At 47.4% G+C, this 15,108-nt stretch overlaps 1 protein-coding gene across 1 annotated transcript; it reads left to right on the plus strand.

The window, feature by feature from the left end:
* Positions 1-1,752: 1,752 nt before the first annotated feature.
* On the plus strand, positions 1,753-12,215 carry LOC311168348 (gasdermin-C-like; the record flags this gene model as incomplete). Its single annotated transcript, XM_084229750.1, is given in 10 exon segments — positions 1,753-1,766; positions 2,685-2,802; positions 6,117-6,228; positions 8,324-8,368; positions 9,950-10,089; positions 10,384-10,516; positions 11,251-11,324; positions 11,978-12,032; positions 12,035-12,067; positions 12,070-12,215. Coding segments are annotated over 10 exon segments (870 nt in total).
* Between the last annotated feature and the right edge of the window lie 2,893 nt (positions 12,216-15,108).

Here is a 15,108-nt window from a genome sequence, read left to right on the forward strand (position 1 = left end):
TCCTGCAGCTGGGTTGTGACTCAGGCCTCTGTCCTCTCCCAAAGAGCTGGCAAATAAGCCTAGAAAAGGGGATTCTCACCTGGGGTTGCTGACGTTTTCTGAAGTAGAGCCGACCCTGTGAGGTCGAGCTGGGCGCTGATTTGTTGGGAGGTGCTGGAGTCTGAAAACTTGTGGGATTCACTTCTGAGTACAGCAGGGACTCTGTAGTGAATCCTAGATATTGTTTGACTTGGGACTCAGGGCCCATTGCAGCTACTAACATGGACATCATTTGCATTTGCATCCAATTGATTGTGCAGGTATACAAAGGCCTAAATCTTTCTGTAGTATTTTAAAATCACTGTAACTCTCTTAAATACACAAGATTACCTATTTAATCTCATTTATAAGCCTCAAATGATTTCTGTAACCATCTTCTATCTGCTCCTAGAACATGCTCAGTTTTTTGAATTTTATCAAGATTATGAAAAAAGAAATTGGAGACAATGAAATGGAGCATGTCAAATGTGTGGAATATGCCTCCAGTGTGAAACTGTATTCTGTTTTAGTGGACGATAAACGTATCTCAACTTTTTGGAAGAAAGGCTATAGGCCACTTCCTTTCTCCCTCTTGGATATTCTGGAACCAAGTTCTTCACTACCAGGTATTGTCAATCAATCACAGCATAGCAGGCAAATTTGAAAATTACTGTTGTAAGATAGAGGTGGCACAGCTTCCCACCAATTCTGAGCTATCCTCAAGGTTTGATCCTAGCATCAGCCTTGCCTATAGGCAAAGGACTTGAGCTCTGACTGCTTGAGAAGTTCCTAATTATTGAGCAAGGCATACAATCATTCATTTCATAATTCCCACAGGCTCTTGAGCTAGGAATAGTATCCCCATTTTACCTAACAGCAAATGAAAGTTTGTAAAAGAATTTGCTCCAGTTCCATGCCTGGGAGTCGGTGGAACTAGTGTCGTTGTTCAAGTCATGCTGGCTTTAAATAATAACTACATTCTGCACAGTGTGCAGCCCCTGGGCTGATGCTGTCCTGTTGCAGAGGAGTGATGGGCTGGGTGGGTGATGCTGTGTGTCTCCTGGACCAGGGCCCAGGTCACATCCCCAGAGATTTACATCAGGTCGTTCTTGCTGTTACAGGACCCTTGTGTGTCAAATACTTCCTCTCGGGGGTAGTTTACACTTAATCATTAATTTAATCATTAACTGCTCAATGGAGACTTTGAATGTGTAGGAAGATTCCATTTCCGTTCAGTTTTCCATTTGGTCTAGAGTTAATTTTTTTTAAATAGATTTATTTATTGGGCCTCCCCGGTGGCGCAGCGGTTGAGCGCTGGGTTGCGAAGCTGCCTGCAGCCTCTGCAGCGCCCGTTCGATCCCCGGCTGCTCCCCGGCCACCAGGTGAGGGTCCCACATGGCGCACAGACCTCTCCTGCCGCCCGCTGCTCCCCTCAGCAGTGTCCTTCGGTCCTTCTGCCTGCTCTGCTCCCCGCTCTGGCTCTGGTGAATTCTCTCACCCTCCCGCGCTTCTGACTGTACCCAGTGCTTGTATGTATGTATGTATAAATCAATCAATCAATAAATAAATCTTTAAAAAAATTTACAAAAAAAAGATTTATTTATTTATGCATACAAGAGCTGGGGCATTTATGCATACAGAGATGTGGGGGGTGAGAGGATCCACTAGAGACAGAGTAGGGAACAGGACAGGCAGACTGACTGAAACACACTGCTGAGGGGAACAGCGGGCGAGATGGGTGAGGTCGGGTGCGCCATGTGGCCATCCTAGGCTGGCTGGATTGCTTCATACTGCGGTGCTTAACCCCATGCGCCACCAGGGAGGCCCTCTAGAGTTAATTTTTGACTCAATCTAAGCCCACCTTTTCTCCTCTAGATAAACATGTGGAAGGACCATTGCAATTCAGTGACACTAGGCTCTGGGGAGTGGAGATTGACGTGGCTGTGGATGCTGTGGCAGAGGCGAACGTTGGGGTAGAATTTTCTCAGTTGCAAGAATCCTCCCTCTGGTATCAATTTGTTGAAATCTTAGAACCGAAATTAGAAGACCTCAGAAAGAGGTGAGGCCATGGGAGAAGGAGGGGATGTGTCCACAGAGCCCTGGGGTGTCCTCTGCTGTTGGCAAACAGGCATTTGCAGGATTTGTTGTTGAGACTCAAAACGAAGAAATGAACATCCCGTGCTGCCTGTTTTTTTTGATATTTACTCATTCATTCATTCATTAAACTAACAGTACTTAGCAGCTCCACGCTCCCCCTGATGGTGCTGACATGGCTCCCGGCGAGGCGGTCACACCCCTGAGGACTGTCCTCAGCCCCAGGGTGGGGCTACTCCAGCCTCACTGGAGAGAGGCCCCGTGCTGGGATCTATAACCTGCCCCTAACCACCCCGTCTAACTCGGGAACATTCGTATGTTTCTCTATTAAGACCAGACTCTGCTGTTTCCTTTACCCCACCAGAGAACGGGGCCTCTCCACTGTGCCTGTCTGAGGCCTTTCTGTGTTCCTACGTAGCTCAAAGCCATAAGCCCATATTTTCCTGCCCTTTGAGGGCTCAACGGTGAGAATGTAAAATCTGCACTCTCCCAGGTCTTGAAGAGGAGCCCAATCCAGGGTCATGTGAGGAGGCATTGCTTTCTCTCTGATTCTTCTCCTCCCTTATCTCCAGGAAACTGTTGAAACCGCTGCCCCACTTCATGAACCAATACCGGCGATCAGGGAAGAACCTCTATGTGGTGACAAAGACGGTGGAGCTGCTCAACAGCCCTGTGCTGGAGACATCAGCAGTGGGGGTGTTTCTGGAGGTGTCTCCTCCCTTTGGAATTCTATCAAGGTACTGGTGTTGGGGGGTGGGAGCTCCGCGAGCACAGCCAGCCCAGCCTCGCTCCCCATGGCCTGAGACCACTCAGCCTCTGCCTCTGGGGATTAGAAGGTGCAGGTTGCTATTTCCACCCGCCATGTGCAGGGCCTTATCCCGGCTGGAGACCGCGTCCTAACAGCCTCATGCTTGGTGCTTCCCCAGTGGGACCATTCAGTGATGACCAATAGGAAGCAGATCTAATAGTGATATGTTATATTTTACGTTTGGAGAGTGCTGGATCCTGGTGAATCTGAAGGTGCGGTTGCTCTACTGTGCACATGTTCAGTTTCATGCTGGAAGAAATGAGGCCCACCGTCTCCAAACCGCAGTGGTCAAAGTTGCTACATGTTGTGATATCCTGAGTGAAAAGACTTAAGGAATGTGATTTATATATTAAAGCACACATAATATACCTAGTGATTCACAATGACCACCTATAATACTTTGACGTGATATTAATAATCAAATGATTTTTATTTTATAATGTTATTTTGCAGGACATATGATTTTTGGGTATTTTGTGCTCACTTACCAGATTTAGAAAGTAAAGAAATAAAATCCCCGGTTGTGAACTACTTTCCTAAGTTCAGTGATTTTTCCCTAGAGGAGTGTGAAGAAGCTTCACCCAGATCATTAAAAAAAGGTTGATTTATCATTAGTTACAAACTGTATAAATTCCAGGAGGTCAGCTTCATATTTCAATGCGTGTTTATGCCTTACAGAACCAGCCACCAAAGTTGTAGTGCCATCCCACTATCAAATTGACCTCCTCTGCCTTTTCCTCCTCTCTCCTCATCCCACCCCAATTCTCCACAACCACCAATTTTTTTTTAAGATTTATTTATTTATTTATACAAGCACTGGGTACAGTCAGAAGCACAGGAGGGTGAGAGAATTCACCAGAGACAGAGTGGGGAGCAGAGCAGGCAGAAGGACTGAAGCACACTGCTGAGGGGAGCAGCGGGCAGCAGGAGAGGTCTGCGCGCCATGTGGGACCCTCGCCGGTGACCGGGGATCAAACCTGTGCTACAGAGGCTGCGGGCAGCTTCGCAGCCCAGCGCTCAACCGCTGTGCCACCAGGGGAGGCCCACAACCACCATATTTTTAAGAGTCATTTTTACTGAATATTGTCATGTTTGCTTTGGTTGTTCATATTCCTCATATGAGCAAACACTATTTGGTAATTATTTTTTCCTTTCTGACTTACTTGCTTAGGGCAATCACCTTGAGTTGCACCCATGTTGCAATAAAATGCAAGTTTTCATCTTTTTAGAGCTGAGTAGTATTCCTTTGAGTGTGTCTACTACAACTTCTTAATCCACTCATCCAGTGATGGGCATTTAGGTGGTTTCCATTTAGGTGGGCATCTAGGTTCACCCTGTGAACATAGGGGTGCACAAAAATTTTCATACTAGTGCTTTCATATTCTCTGGATAAATGCCTAGGAGTGGTATTTTGGCATCTTATCAAGGTCAAAAAGAAAGACAATGTGATAAACTCAGTGGATACTTAGCACACAGATATCTAATAGCACATTCTTTATTTTATGTCTTTAAAATTGTATAATCTAGATCTTTCAATTACGAATGTATCCATGTATTCAAGAGCATTTTAAGATTGGTAATGGATATATGGTACCCTGTCTCAAAACAATAGATAGCCTCATTCAATATGGTAATTTTTTGGCAAAATTTCTAGAAGCGTAAGTTAGAAAATAATCACGGATATTATCACTTTTATTTACTAAACTTTTTTTTGAGGGGGGAAATGATGAAGAATTGAGATGTTCAATAAACCAATAGTATATATAATGTGAAGAATAGAAAGTCCCATTTACTTACCAACTCTAGTTACGTATATCTAGATGTAACTTCTTTCAGAAATAAATGGATCTATATGGAAATATTTTACTGAAAAATACAGGGAAATCCTGAATAAAGAAAAAAATGAAATCATGTTCCTTCTAGATAACTATATGTTAAAGAGGCCAATATTTTAGTGAAAAACAGTTTTGAATAATTTCAAACTATATACTATTTTCTTTCTCACTTTGAGGAGAGAACTGATGTACTAATCTAAATCATGAGGAATAAAAAGCATATTAAAAGTAACTAACAGTGTTTAGTAAGACCACAAGAGCTTGGGAGAATTGTCTATCAAGTAATCATAGTGGACTTCTCAGAAGAAACCTTGAACCAGAAGGAAGTGGGGTGACATAGGGCAAGTGCTGAAAGGAATAAAAAACTGCCAACCAAGCACATCATATCTAGAAAATTTTCCTTTAAAAAGAAAAAGAAATAAAGAATTTTATTTCAAAGGTAAATATATAGACAGATACAGAATTCTGTAATGCTGAAATATAATGTTGGTACCTACATCATCTTTATTTCTGGCATAGAACTAAATGTCAAAAGCATAAAATTTAATTACAACCATAAAACTGTTAATAGATATACAGTATAAAGACACATAAGTTTGACATTATAACACAAGTAGAGCCATAACTGTAAAGCAGTATCTTCTCTCCTCCCCAACAACTACTCATTTTACACTGTCTCCACAGTGTTACCTTTTCCGAATGTCATGCAGTTAATTAAATCATATAGAACTTATTTTTATTTTGATTTCTTTCATGCAATGAAATGTATTAAAAGTCCCCCATGCCTTGATGGTTTATGTGTTTAATGGTGAATAATATTCCAGGGTCTGGATACACCACTGTTTATCATCCACCTATTGTAGGACATTTTGGTTGCTTCCAAGTTTTGCCACTTAAGAGTAAAGCTGATTCTAGACATCCATGTGGTGGTTTTTGAGAGGCAAATTTTCAATAACTTTTTAGTAACTAATAAAGAACATGCTAGATTTTATGGTGAGAGCAGTATGCTTAGTTTTGCAAGGAATCGCCACACTGTCTTCCAGGGTGGAGGCACCTTTTTGCATTCTGACCAGCAATGAATGGGAGTTTTACCCTGACTATGGTTCACATGGAGGTTTTTGCTCTGGTAAATTGTGATCTTCTTCCCCTACTGTTCGCTCTCTCCAATTTTGAGGACATTGGGATTCTCTGCGATGTGAACTACTCTCCGGACAGATCTCGGAACAGTTGTTGGTGACTTTCTTTCTTTAGGTTTTTGCTTGTTTTTAGGGTGGATGATGACTTCCAGCCTCCTTTCCAGATATCCTTGACTTTCAAAACCAGGTGTATATTTGACCATGTTCCTGGGCTTCTGCCCCCAGGGTGAAGGAAAAGGAAAGTACCAAAAGCAGAGTGAGCTGGTGCTGAGTCTACAGAAGGGCATGGTGATGGCCTACAAGAAGAAGCTGCTGCAGTTTGAGGATGATGGTTGGGGTAAGTAGAAGTTGAGGGATGCACATGTTCCGAGGGGTGGGGTGTGTTTCTGCTGGAAAGAGAAACGAGAGGATGTAGGGATGCCTGTCAGCACCCTTTGCCAACTGTCTGGAACACATACATCGGGCCCCCTTCAAGGATGGCCTGATGAACTGTTGTTGCAGGGAGACTGAGACGGTGTGAAGAATGAAAAACGGGTGCTCAGCATGGGGTTGTGATTGGCACTGAGCAAGGTTGCCCTTGGGCAGACCATCTCTGATCCTGCAAGGTGACTTTTTTTTAGTAGCTCAACTGGGGAGCCCCAGGATCCTCCCTCTATGGGGTTACCCACAGACCCCAAGTGAAAGCCTGCAAGACATCAGCAGAATCACAGGCGTTGTACAGCCATAACCACATAGGCAGGATTTTACCTGAATCTCTTCCTCCTTCATTAGCCTGAAATGGACAGTCCCCAACACACTCACTTGGGTTCTGACACCACGTGTGTGAACCGTTTGCATCAAAAAGCAAGTGTGCAATCTGGGTGACATGAAGGCTGCAAACCCACCAGCTCCCATTCCTTGGACTCTCCATTCCCTCATGTAGGTCCCATCTTCAGGTCAGCCTGATGCAGCTGGGGGCAGATTCCTCGGAGATGAGGGGATGTCCATCCCCGCCCCCCACTCCCCTCTAGAGAAATCTAATTGCAGCATCTGGTCAGAGTCAGGTCCTGCTGTCAGTTACCCCCCATAAGTGACATTGGATAGAAAGATCTTGAACTCTCCAGGCTTGCAGGGTCAGTGTCTTTTGCTTCTGGGGAAAGTCCAGCCCTCCCCAGAGCAAGGCCCTCCTGAGGGCTAGAGATGAGGATGGTGTCCCCCATTTAGAGGAGGTCAGAGACCCCTGCAGAGGCAGCGGGAGATGATTGTGCTTTATGGTCATGGCGTATGACAAAGCGCCACGTCTTCAGGGAGGGCTGTAGAAGATGCCTAATCTTCAAAAACACTGTTTCTTAAGTGTGGGGAATGAGCTGAGAGAAGCTAAAGGCCCCCACAGCAGCGCTGCAGCAGGGACAGCCCACGAGGGGGCGGGGCCAGCTGCTGTTGCACAGCTTCATGCTGATGAGCAAGGGAAGGAGCCTTTACCATGTGCAGGGGAGGCGGACACCGGCTCACTGATCTGATTTCATCCCTACAAGAAATCAGAGAGGAAAATAAAGTGCAGCCAGGTCAGTAATTTGCAAATATTTGCTGTGTGACTGTGGGGAACATCAGACTCTCTGGGGCCGCCTTCTCTCTAACTCGGAAATGAGACCTGCCCTGCAGAGTGGGGGGAGTTAGAGAGGAGTGTCTGGCACAGAGCGGTCTCCACCCCCAGCCTCCTGCATCCTCCCAGGACCTGATCAGGGGCTCAGGTTCCTGCCTTCTCACAGCCCCTCACCCAAGGACCCTCTAGTTATCCCCCTCCCGCCAGCCACTTCCCCTCACAGCCAAGCCCTTAAAGAATCTCCACACTCTGTGTCCTCCCCTCCCGGCCTCGCTGCCTCCACCCGCTGCAGTTCACCCGGGAGATCACGTCTTGGCAGGGCCTGCTTGGACGCTCCTCTCCCTGGATGCTGGACACTGATCTCTGGGGCTCCTCACCTGGGCTGTCTCCATTCTGTGTCCTTCGTGGGCTCCATTCTTTGTGATCACTTTCTCTTTGGTGGAGGCAAGTCTCAGACCTCTGGAAATTTCTATGTGTGGGCCTTGAAGCCACCCGGGAAGCTGGCTGGTTCGGAGGACGACATGAGGGAGGAGACTCAGGTCAGAGAGACCCGGCAGAGGGGGCAGCCCTGCAAGGGGTTGGGGGGAGCAGGCCCTCTCCCCACAGGCAGGTCTCTGGTGGAGCAAGTGGCACCTGTGGTTGCAGATCCCAGGGTCTTCTCAGCGTCAGACCCAGAAGGTCCAGAGTGAGGTCAGGGGCTCTGAGTTGTGAGAAGCACCCCAGTGCCTCTGATCGAGGGGTGCCCAGTCCCTTTGGGAAGAGCTGCCATGCTGCCTGCAGGATGAGGGCTGAGCTGTGGGTGGGGGTGGGGAAGCCTCCAGCAGGGTGACCTGGCTTCTTCTCCTTTCAGATGTTCTTGATGACTCAGATGGTAAACTGAAAACCTTTCCAGAAGGTGAGTTCCCACTAGGTATGTTTGACTTGACCTTGACCCTGTGCGCCCAGAGATACTGAGGGTGCTCACCAGAGCCTCAGGGGCTCAGTCCCCTCCCCACAGTAAACCAGCCCCTCCTGCACAGCCTGCCAGCTCCCTTGTTTTCACTAGCAGAAACTTGGAAAACATATAAAAAATGAGCTTTTCCTGCTTAACAGTGGGATGTCACCTGTGTGTGTGTTTCTGTGACTAACTCTTGGTGAGTGATCCCTTCTTTTTTATCTTTCCAGTGAATATTAATAAACTTTCATTAGGTAAGCAATTTTTAAAAAAGATTTTATTTATTTATGCATACAAGTACTGGGGTACAGGCCAGAGGGGTGGGGTTAGTTGTTTTTGTGCCAGGAGAGGGGGATCTGATCCCCCAGGACTCAACTCTGCACAACAGAACCCCCACATGCTTGCGGTGGCCTCCTTCCCAGGGCACTGGGATCTGGTCCCCTGGGTGATGGGCAGCAGCAGGTAGAGAGGAGGGGTGGGGAAGCAGGGGCAGAAGAGCAGAAAAACCTAGTATCTTTGAACTAATTCTTGGGCTGGGAATTTAATTTCTCTTCCAGAACTGCAGTATCTTAATGGTCCCATCCCCCCAATAGGTAAGTATGTGATGGGGTTGGGGGAGGAATCCTTCCTGCCACAATCAGCTGCACCCAGCAGTTGGCCCTGCCTTTGCCACCACTGCCCTGGGCCTGGCCCAGCACTCTGCCCAGGGGGGTCCTGGGGGCTGAGAGTGTGGAAGAGGGGGCAGGAGGAGGTGCTCTGGGAGAAGTTAATTCCTTCTAGACTCAGAAGACACAGACACAAGTGTGATCTATATAGGGTACGGTGTCTGCCTGTTACTGCTGCGTGTGCTTCACATACTTGACACCCTGTGATTGTCACCACAGCCTCATTTTATTTATTTATTTTATTTTAAGTTTCTAAATATTTATGCATACAGGAACTGGGGTAGAGGCCATAGGTGTGTGTGTAGGGTGAGTAGATTCACCAGAGACAGAGCAGGAAGCAGAACAGGCGCATCTACTGAAATACACTGCTGAGGGGAGCAGTGGGTGAGTCAGGAGAGGTCTGCTGCACCATGTGGGTAGCTCTCTGGCCGACCAGGGATGGAACTCATGCTGCAGAGGCTGTGGAAAGCTTCACAGTGCTGTGCTTACCCCCTTGCACCACCAGGAAAGCACCACAGCTTCATTTTAGATGTGGAAACTGAGCCCAGATCAGGGAAGTCTCTCATCTCTACAGCCCAAGGCTGGAATCCTCATCATTCCAGAAAGATCCCATAAAGGAGTTCCTGCACATTTCTTACATATCCCAAGACACCTTTAAGATTCTCCATCTCTGCTCCCAGTGTCTGTCCCCCTCATTTCAGCTGTATCCTCATCTTTCTAGCCTAGTTTGACACCTCTACCCTGGAGCTCAAACACGTCACCCACAGAGATGCTTTTTTTAGCAGCTTGAAAACAGATGAGTTTCGCTCACATTAATGGGGAGGATTATCCCAGAAGTGTTCTAACCTAAGAGTTATTTCCATGTCCTGGATGACAGATTTCGAGTGCATGACAGAAGAGGTTTCCATCAGAGTGAGGAAAGTGGCTTCGCTGTCAAGGAAGATTCAGGGCATCATATTTGTTAATATCCAAGCTATGCTGGGGGACCGACAGGCTCTGGAGGCCCTCATGGACACGGTGAGGGGGCCCCACAGCTCTCTGAGGCTGATCAAACCTGCAAATGGTGTGTGTTTAGGAGATATGGCTGCCCAGAAGGAGACATGGGGAAGGAGACTGGGTTAATAGTAGGGGGATGAGAGGGCCAGGGTTATGCTGCGCACATAGTGCAGGTTCTCGGTATCCCTTGGGGGTAGAGAAAGACATTAACCTAACTTTTGGTTAATAACTTACAGATCATAACTTATAGGCAAAATTATATGACAATATCATCATCATCATCATCATCATCATCATCCTCCTTGCCTTTTGCAGCTTGACCAGGTGAAGCCCTTGGGTCATATGAGTGGCCCTGGTGCCACTGTCCTGGATGAGCTGGGAACGATCCCAGGGTACCCACATGTTGACGCAGTGGACCTTATCCTTTACCTGCTTGAAGCCATAATGGGTGAGAGAGATTTAAAGGGCTGTGGGAGAGTCTCAGGGTTGGTGCCCAGAACCCCATAAAGGACTTTGTTAGCTGCCCCCTCTCCAAAGTGCTTTGATGAATATGGTTTTTATTCTCACATTGGTCCCCACTCAGTGGGGCCCATGAGGTAAACTAGTCATGTAACATGAAACTTGACCTAGACAGACCAGCCCAAGTTCATCCACCTTCTCATTGGGGTGGGGGGTTCAGCCTCCAGCCTCAGAATCCCACCCTCTGGACTATGTGCTGTAGCACCTCGGAGACCATCCCCAAAGCAGAAGGAAGACTCAGAGGACAGGAACTTGCACTAATAGAAACTTAGTGGGTTTTATACTTCTGCCTGGAGTTCTGCTTCTGGGTTTTTTTTCGTTAAGTATATTTTTTAAAAGATTTTATTTATTTATGCACACAAGAGCTTGGGTTCAGGCCAGAGGTGTGGGGAGAGGGCTGAGAGGATTCACCAGAGACAGAGTGGGGAGCAGAACAGACAGGCTGACTGAAATACGCTGCTGAGGGGAGCAGCGGATGAGACAGGAGAGGTCTGCTGTGCCATGTGAGTCAGCTCCCTGGCTGGGGATGGAACATGTGCCATGGCGGTGATAACCCTGAGACTTAACTCCTAGGCCACCAGGGGGCCCCCCCATGGGGTTTCCTAGGTCACCCGGTTGTGGGTATTTGACTCCTCTCTTTTCCCAAACACCCTCTGTCCCCAGTGCTGAGTGACACCCAACACGCTCTGCTGGCCCAGTCCATGGAGAGGATGATTCTGCTCCATCAGCGGGAGCTGGTGAGAAATCCCCAGGGTCCGGCATCCAGGGGGGAGTGGCAGGGAGGCAGAGAGAAGAGTGACTCTGAGGAAAGAGAGATGATGCAGTTTGTGCTGGGAGGAGAGACCCCATCCCAGGGTGGCCCCTGGGAAATCCTGCTCATGTCCTTCTGGAGAGCAGTCAGAGTGGGTGTGCGGGTCTCAGTTTCCATGGTAACCACTGCAGAGGCCCTCAGAGTTCTAAAACAGTCGAACAGGGCTAGAGGTTTAGGAGCTCAGGGCTCTGAGGAATACCCCCGCCTGACTTACATAGTTCCCATTTAAATTGCTTTTTCTACTGCATGTATATATATATGAGTCCATAGGAGTGTGTAGAGTTACACATACACATTCACACACTGCACACATGTACACGCACCTACAATTCCTAATACCTTTGTTGTGTTAGTATGTTAGTCTCACCAGTTAGCAACCCAGAAACCAATAAGCAGTAATTTCCAGTAACTTGTATGCAAATCACACTGAGCACAAGACGGGACCAGGATGGAGTCCTGTCCCCATAACCAGAACTTTCTTTCCTCCATCACCCTGTGTCAGTCCTCACTGTTGGGACAGATGTTTTCCTCTTCTCTACTCAAAGGCTGACCCGTGGACTCTTACACCATTACTTCTAGGTATGGAGCATCCTGGAGCCCAACTTCAATTACCCATGGTGGATTCCCTTCACCCTCAACCGCAGCTCCTCGCCCCCCTGCAGGGTGAGGATGAGGCATCACCTATGGGCTGCTGCAGGAGTGTGGGCTGAGGATGGAGCTGAATAACCCCAGGTCCACCTGGGATCTGGAAGCCAAGGAGCCCCTGTCTGCCCTGTATGCGTCCCTGTGTCTGCTGCAGCAGCTGACAGAGGCCTGAGTACCTCTGGGGTGCAGCGAGTCCAGGGAAGTCAGCCCCACCCATCTGTGCTGTGGTATCCTTGTGGGCTTAGGGTGCTTAGGCCTCCCCACCTCTGCCTTTCACGGTGGGACCAACAGGGACTTGAGGGAACATTCTGGGGTGATGGAAAATCTGTCTTGCTCAGAATTCATTATTGGTCAAAACTCACCATAGTATCCTGAGGAATGGAGCGTTTCATTGCATGTAGATTTTACTTTGAAACAATGTAAACTGATGTTGAGTTTTAGTGAATATGAATTGTGAAGTGGTTCCAGTGAATTGTGTTGATCAAAAAATCAGGTGTAGGGGTCTCCCTGGTAGCCTAGGTTTTAAGTCTCAGTGCCATCACCTCTGTGGCCTGAGTTTGATGCCCCGCCAGGGGAGGTAACACATATGGCGCCCCAGAGCTCTCCTGTCTCCCCTCAGCGGTGCATTTCAGTAGATCCACCTGTTCTGCTTCCCACTCTGTCTCTGGTGAATCCTCTCACCCCTTCACACCCCTGGTCTACACCCCATTTTCCTTTGTACAAATCAATAAATAAATATTTTAAAATAATGACGTCTATTGATTCAGGTAGGAAGAGATATGTGACCAGGAAATGTGGAACGTGTTGAAGATACGGGACTATGGCTGCAAGACAGACTAGAATTCTCTTTTATTCTTGAAATATTTTGTAAGCCAGAAATTGTTTTGAATAAAAACTTACCCCTTATGTTGTGTTAAAAAGTAACTATACATGTAAAGGAATGAGATAAGTGTATGTTATGAGTGTATGTGCACACGGGTATGGTGTGTATATGTTCATGTCTATGAATACATGTAAACATACATAAAGATACAGATACCCACTATGAATGTATCTCTGCATGTACATGCATCAACACAGAAGTGGAGATGTATGTGTCTGTGTCACGTGTACGTGTATGTGTGTGTATCATTGAGCACTTACACAATCACCAATGTCACCTTAAAGAACAGGGTCCCGATCCCGCCAGCTCTCTGGAAGTCCCTATTTGCCTCTTTTGTGTGACCCCCCAGGCTCCTTGTCTCTTTTCTAATTCTCCTCCCCACCTAGCTGCCACCAGGAAGTCCACCTGGACGCCTCCCTCTTCCTAACCCTACCTGCTCCTCAGGTGAACTGTTGCCTCATCCCTCCTCACCTGGATGGGCTCAGGGGCCCTGATAACTGCTGGCCCCTCCACCAGTCTCCTTCTCTTCAGGTCCCCTCCGAGGCTGGGGTCTGGAATCGCAGCAGCCACGGGGACTTAATGCAGCCCCTCCAGTCCCTCAGGGGCTCGGCACAATCACCGGGCCCCCCTCCACGTGCCAGCAAGGAGAGGAGCCCCCACGAATTCACCCCGGCTTCTCCACCCTCCCCACTGCTCCTGCCTGTCCCCATTCTCAGAGTTGATTTCCTCCCCACTGGCAAAGGTGAGGGACCAGGGCTTCTCCCATTGGCCTCTCGTTCTCTCTGCTGTTTACCAAGACCTTATTATTGGTGAATCGCCAAGGACAGTGACCGTGTCCCCACGTGGTTTACTGCCCGTTCTTTATTCAGGCGGACCCTGTGCTGACACCAGTCTTGTATTATTTCATCTATGGATGACCGAGTTCTGTGGCCCATCAATTTTCTCGAGAGGCTCATTCCCTGAGCGCCTTCACCCTAGGTCGTGGCCTTTTGTCTTTCTAGGGACGCACACCTTGGGGCGAGGTGACTTCTTAGGTAGCGCCTTCTCTTCCTCAGTCTTCTGTGACATGCAAACGTGTCCAGGTGCTGATGGGTGCTATGAAAGACCAAATCACTCAAGTGTTCTTCCTGTTTCAAATGAATTTCCTTTTGCAAATGCCTGCCTGGAGAGTTCTTTCTGTACCCTTGAAATCACACACTTCTCCCAAGCTGTGCCTGTGTGTCAACCACAGGCTGTGACTTTTCCTGGGACACCATGTGTTTTGAGCTGTGAGCCGGTGCTTTCATTTCAAGAAAAATCCTCACCTAAGAGAACGTGTTCTGTATTCTATTTTCCATCCTCTCTGTATCGCACCTGCTTTTCTTCATTTTGGGTCTTCCATATGTCTGTTTCATCTTGTCCCATGTCTACACCTTTGCTTTTTCATCGTCTCTCTGAGTCATCACAGGTCTTGTTCAGCTCTCAGTGATCATTACTCAGTTTAGAGGTTGGGTTGTTTGAGCCCCATCTTGTTTCCTCAGCTTTGCAATCTCCCTTCGCATGTAATTCTATTAGTTCATCTTCCCATCGTTGAAGCATTGCCACGTGAAGTAATATCTCATAAAATTATTCTAGTCCAGAAAACAATGATGATGTACCGTGTTTTTGTCACATCGTGTTGTGCTGTGTGACCTATTCAAATTGGATATTTCACTCTCTCCACTTTCCTCTAGTGTGTCTGCACGGAATCTCTGCTGTCTTTTTTTTTTTTTTTCATTTTCCATATTACTCATTACCAACATGGGCGCTCTGTCCGAACACTGTGTATGAACAAAGACAGTGGGTAGGGGTAGGTGAGTTTGCTTTTTCCCCCCCTCGCGCATCACTTTAACGGAGACCTTTTTTTCTTCCTTTGAAAACTCTGTTGTGAATATTATGTCTTCTGAGCATAAGGTCACAGCCTAAGATTTGGAGGGTGAATAGCTAACCTGGGCTCTGAACCTATTGGTTGGTTGACCCGGACTCCATCCCATCTTGTGATTTTCTAAATTATTGGACTTTATGCATAGATTCTCTCTCTTCATCCATCTAGGGCCATTGTCCTTAAATAGTGACTTCTGATACCAACTCCCTGCACACCCTGGCCCTTTTGTCCAATACTGTGATGATTACATTGTGGAACCTTAGGCCCATGTGATTTGAA

The sequence above is a fragment of the Talpa europaea genome (genome assembly GCF_964194135.1).
Source record: "Talpa europaea genome assembly, chromosome: 3".
NCBI lineage: Eukaryota > Metazoa > Chordata > Mammalia > Eulipotyphla > Talpidae > Talpa > Talpa europaea.